The sequence below is a fragment of the Rhinichthys klamathensis genome, unplaced genomic scaffold (genome assembly GCF_029890125.1).
Source record: "Rhinichthys klamathensis goyatoka isolate OS25496 unplaced genomic scaffold, OSU_Roscu_1.1 h1tg000445l_1, whole genome shotgun sequence".
Lineage (NCBI taxonomy): Eukaryota > Metazoa > Chordata > Actinopteri > Cypriniformes > Leuciscidae > Rhinichthys > Rhinichthys klamathensis.
In genome coordinates, this window is record NW_026606940.1 from 40128 (window position 1) to 46127 (window position 6000).

General features: G+C 35.7%; 1 protein-coding gene across 1 annotated transcript; it reads right to left on the reverse strand.

Moving 5' to 3' along the window:
- Window positions 1-11: 11 nt before the first annotated feature.
- On the reverse strand, window positions 12-5779 carry LOC130071479 (extracellular calcium-sensing receptor-like). Its single transcript, XM_056236326.1, has 6 exons — window positions 5562-5779; window positions 5109-5397; window positions 4264-5019; window positions 3923-4150; window positions 1087-1210; window positions 12-925 (listed from the first exon to the last, which is right to left on the reverse strand). The coding sequence occupies exons 1-6, from the start codon at window positions 5768-5770 to the stop codon at window positions 12-14; spliced, it is 2520 nt and encodes an 839-aa protein (XP_056092301.1). The 5' UTR covers window positions 5771-5779.
- Window positions 5780-6000: the final 221 nt, after the last annotated feature.

Sequence of the window (6000 nt, forward strand, 5' to 3'; positions counted from 1 at the left end):
TATTTTATTACTCAATACGACATAGATGGTACTTTCCCCATCATATGTTGCTTTGTGTTTTTTTCAGGCTTAAACAGGATCATATGACATTTAGGTGCAAATATGCATAACAGTAAACCAAAACTTGATGCTAAAATGGCAAATATCTCCACAGCTACAGTAAATTTTCCAGGAGAACTGACATAAGCTGGTATAAACGTGATCCATACAGCACAGAATATGAGAATGCTAAATGTGATGAATTTGGCTTCATTGAAATTATCAGGTAGTGTGCGGGCCAGAAAAGCCAAAATGAAGCACAAGACAGCCAGTAGACCAATATAACCAAGTACAGCAGAGAAACCTATTATCGAACCCAGACTGCATTCAAGAATTATTTTTTCATGATAATATTTCATATTTTCATTGGGAAATGGAGGAGATATTGTTAGCCAAAGCACACAGATAATAACCTGTATAAGTGCAAAGGCAAGAACACTGTGTAGTTGCTGTGCAGGCCCAAACCATTTCATGACATTACTTCCTGGAAGTGTAGCCTTGAAGGCCATTAACACCACTAATGTTTTCCCCAGAACACAAGAGATACAGAGAACAAAAGTGATCCCAAACGCTGTGTGACGCAACATACAGGACCACTCAGTGGGCCGACCAATGAAAGTAAGTGAACAGAGGAAACACAGAGTCAATGAGAAGAGCAGCAGGAAGCTCAGCTCTGAGTTGTTGGCTTTTACTATGGGGGTGTCCTTCTTGCTGTAAAACAGGATTGCCACCAGCACGGTTAATCCTACTCCAAAAAGTGAGAAAAAAACTAGCACAATACCCATAACTTCTGTGAATGACAGAAACTCTACTGCCTTTAACACACATGTATTTCTCTCAGCATTAGACCAGTATTCCCCTGGACACTGCTTGCAGTTATTTGAATCTGGAAAGGAAATTGTGATCACTATTTAGAGACAAAAGGTAAATGGTTTTATTTATGACCTCCTTTGATAAGAAACTGCACCCTGATCAGTATAATAAGAATACAAAAAGAGCAACTAACCAGTTTCCTTTGAAACTGTGAGATGGGCGGCTGAAGATTACCTGTCTCATTACTGATTTCTCCTTCTGCACATGGAATACAGTCATAACAGCAGACAGGTCTTCCTTTTTGTGCAGCCTTCCTAGTGCCTGGACGACAGCTCTCACTGCACACTGACCTTGGCTTCTATATTACATGGAAAATATATACATATAGTTTTTTATAATGACTCTGAAGAATCAAAATACATATGTCAGCATTATTCATAACAGAGTACTGCATATTTGAAGCATAAGATTTGCAACTGCAATATGAGCGATTGTTAACCGATTGGTTTGTGAATATGTCTTGGGAATAGCACAATAGCACAATAAGTGCTGTTACAGAAAATTAGCAACATTACTCAGCATCAAGACTCTTAGGCCCCGTTTACACGAGAACGATTCCGGGTGAAAACGTAAAAATATTTTATCGGATGTGCCTTTCGTTTACACGGCAACGGCGTTTTGGGGGCTTAAAAACGCAAAAAAGTGAAACCACCCTCCAGAGTGGAAATCTTAAAAATGCTCCACCGTCGCATTCCCGTCTAAACGGTAAAAACGCAAATCTGCTCACGGTGGCTCTCGTCGCGTACGCGTTTACGTCACATGCATGCGCCAGTACAGGAAAATAACAACCAACATGTCAGATTATTTCCATACGTCGGACCTTCAAGTTGCCCTAGCAGCTCTGAAAAACATACAAGAGTCTTTTCAGCAGTTGTACAAAATATTCTAAGATATTGGTGTTGTTGTGTGGCAGTGCTTCACATTGCCACCTAGCCGCCTGGAGTGCATACTACATCGAATTTCACACACTTTTGCGTCACCATATGCATGCGGATTTCCCAACCATAACGCTTGTCTAAACGCAGAATAAAAAGTGATAACGTAACGCCACTTTTGCGTTTTCTCTTCAGATCGTGTCCGTGTAAACATAGCCTTACTCTCTTACTCAGACTCTTAAATCAACTGATTCACTTTTTCACTAATTGTTCTGGATTTCCAATGGTATTTTCTTTTAGACATTATAATATAATAATATATGAATTATAATTAATACAAGGGTTAGTTCACTCAAAAATGGAAATTATGTATAAACATAATTTACTGACCCTTATTGCGTAACAAACCCGAACGACTTTCGTTCATCTTCGGAACACAAATTAAGATGTTTTCATTGAAATTGGAGAAATGTCTGCCCCTCCATTGACAACCTACGTAAATACCACATTGATGCTTCAAAAAGTTCATAAAGTTAACATAAAACTAATTGGTAACACTTTATAATAACTGCATGCTATTAATCATTTGTTAAGCATGAGTAAACAGTTAATTCATCATTTATAAAGCATTAATAGACATTAATAAGCAGTTTATAAATACAGCTATAAACGCTTTTTTCTTGATTTATAAGCATATCTATAATGCGTTTAATAATTGTATTTTCATACTTTGTTAATGATCAATTAATAATTTATAAATTAAGTATAGCATTATTTATAGGCAGTTATTTAAGAGTTGTCAGTTATTCATAAGATCACTTAGAAAGTGTAAGTAAATGTAGTAAATACAGGTAGTTATAAAGCATTTAGTAGTGGTCAGTTAACTATTTTGTGAGCTAATCTAAAGTGAGGACTATTCATGCCTTGTAAAGCATTTATAAAGGAGATTTAAAGGCGCATCAATCTTCTAAACAGTAAAATGTAACAAACACAACACAGTGATACAGAACATAGAAATATTTAACAGCCTTTAAATCTCCTTTATAAATGCTTTACAAGGCATGAATAGTCCTCACTTTAGATGAGCTCACAAACATAGTTAACTGACCACTACTAAATGCTTTATAACTACCCAAATTAACCCTGAATTACAGCATAAATACATGTTGATAAAGCATTTATTAACACACTAAGTAACCATCACTATATGTCTGAATAATAAGATGTATGAATGTACATTTAAATAGTTTATTAATCATTTACTTACACGTTCTAAGTAATCTTATGAACCACTGAAAACTCTTAAATAACTGGTTTATAAAAAATTCAATTATTCATTTAGAAATAATAAATTGATTATTGATAAAGGATGAAAATACAATTATTAAATAAATTGTAGATATGCTTGTAAATCAATAAGAAAGCATTTATAGCTGTATTTATAAACTGCTTATTAATGTCTATCAATGCTTTATGAATGATGAATTAACTGTTTACTCATGCTTAACTAATGATTATTAGCGTGTAGTTATTATAAAGTGTTACCAACTAATTCATATGAATTTAGCAGTTTAGTCCAAAGTTTCTGAAGAGACAAGATCGCTTTATGTGATGAACAGATTGAATTTTGAATTTAGGTTTTTATTCGCATATAAACATTCATCAATGCACACATCAGTTATAGTAAATGGAAGCTCAAGCATTCTTGCTTGACGTGCGAGAACCAATGAGGTTCATTCTTGTGTGTTACGCAGCACATTTGAGCTTTTGCAAGAATCAATGAGGTTTGATCTTGATCAAGCCCGTATGGTTGAGCTTCTGTTTATGTTTGCTGATGACTATTTATATATACATTTTGGAACTTTTTGAAGCGTCAAAATGGACGAAAGTCTTACGGGTTTAGAATGAAATGAGGGTAACGAGTAAATGATGACAGCATTTTTTTTTTTTTTTTTTTGGGTGAACTAACCCTTGAAGTTTGTTTTCCAGATGATTCAAAGAGTTCACTCTCAGGAATGTATCACATTAGCTTCCATAAATCAAACTTGCAATCATACAGTATGCAAAGGTAAATGGTTTTTGCTGCACCAGTTTAAATAATCCCTGTAGGACAAACAGGTATATTTGTCATTTACCTCCAGCTGTCCTCCAGCCCAGATAATTTTTTCAGTGTTAAGAACAATGCGTTGGTCAGGGGGTAGTGAGGCATCATAGTATCCCACTGGTTTAAATTGGACTGATCCATCAGACTCCTGCTGCCAGTTCACAATTTCATACTGGGCCACTGTGCCACCAGTGTTGTCAAACCACACGTGATCTCCAAACTTTACGGTGAAATTTACATCTTTCAGAGACTCAACCACCTAGCGAAAGACAAATTTGTATCACATTTACACTGTCAGATATAAATTGTTAACATCTTGCTATCCCTGTCTATGCACCTAGAACTGTATTTTTTTTATTATATACTGTATACCTCCTGTGGTTGTATACTCAGGCCTTTCTCACAACCTTTTTTTTCTCTGCATTTGAGTAGATTATGTAGTGAATGAGCCACAGCATAAACTGCTTTGTATACGTTGCTTGCATATCTTTGTTCTGGCACATCTTCATTGTAGGTTTTCAGCTTGAGTAGATCCTGATATATGCTGCAATTTAATGCATATTGAGAAGAATTACCCTCAATCTGTGAGCATGGAAAAGCTGAGTGCCAGAATGCATTTATAACATAATCTGAAAACCCTTCAACATGGATTTTTCTCACTGCAAACCCCAGTGACCCTCCCAGAAAATGAAAACTTTTTGGAATGATCAAAGTCTTTGCAGTTATCCATGCCTCTACACCAATCATTTGGAGGCCTGTAATGTTCTGAATACTTAGCTGCTCAAGTAGATTGTTCATCTCAAAACTGGTAAGAAATGCAACAATAACTTTTGCAGTGCCTTGTTTTATTATGTCTACCACTTTTTTTAGTTTTTCAGTCTCTGTTCGGTAGAATTTCACAGAGTACTCCACACAAATCCCCTCCTCCTGGGCTGTTTTCAGAAATATGGCCATTCCATAGTTTCCATAGTCATTGTCAGTGTTCACCGCTCCTACCCAAGACCAGCCAAAGTGCTTGACTATGTATGCAAGTGCTCTGCTCTGGTGGTAATCACTAGCAATAGTTCTGAAGAAAGAAGGATAATCTTTCCTATTACTGAGACATTCACATGTGGCTGACTGACTTATCTTAAAAAAGAAGAAAGAAAGAACAGGACACAATAAAACAGTCATCAGTATAGTAATCGTGTCAAACATTTAGTATTATTGCTACCTACCACTGGAATTTTAAAAGGTCCTGTAATTCTGGACAGAATCACTGTGGCAGAAGACTCTGATTCTCCTATGATAGCATGAATAAGTGATTGTCCATTGCATCTGTCTTCTGGTGCAAACTCATGACCATTCAGCAATGCCATAGTTGAATTCATAGAAAACAGTCTTGATCCACAGTTATCATAAATTTGGTAGCCAACAGAAACATTAGGGAGCAAACTGTCACTTCTGTTAATTTCTTCAATGGCAAAAATCATGATTTGAGCCATCCGGAAATCTCTTAGATTTACACTGTGAAAATGTTAAACAAATATGATAAATAACAACAACAATTAAACAGATAAATATGATTGATATATATATATATATATATATATATATATATAATTCATGTTATTGAATAATAATTTTGATCATCTTCTCTAATGTTTCTTAATGTTTCCAATGTAACAAACCTGGAGCATGATAGAGGCTGAGGTTTTTGTGTAAACTCAAATGAAGATGATGTTAGTTTACTGTGAACTGCAAAAATTCCTCCAATAGTTACGTCTCCATTCCTGGAAAGCAGTGGGTACTTAGGTTCTCCCATTATTCTGCAAAGTGTGCTTTCCACCATTGTTTGAAGGTGAGGGAAAAGCAGGAGTGTGTAAAGAAAGAGAAGCATCCCAAAGATCGAACTCCTCTGAAACTACCAATGCAAATGATCTGATATTGTATTTGCATTTTTATAGACATAATTAATATGGATGAATGGTATTGAATGTAGCCAATTAACTCATAGTGAAGGCAGGGCTGTCGCTACAGATGAGAAAGGTGGTGATTCAGCTATCAGAAGAATAGGAATGTTTAGCTAATGTGAAGTAACTCTTTGGAACACACTATCTGCCACATTGA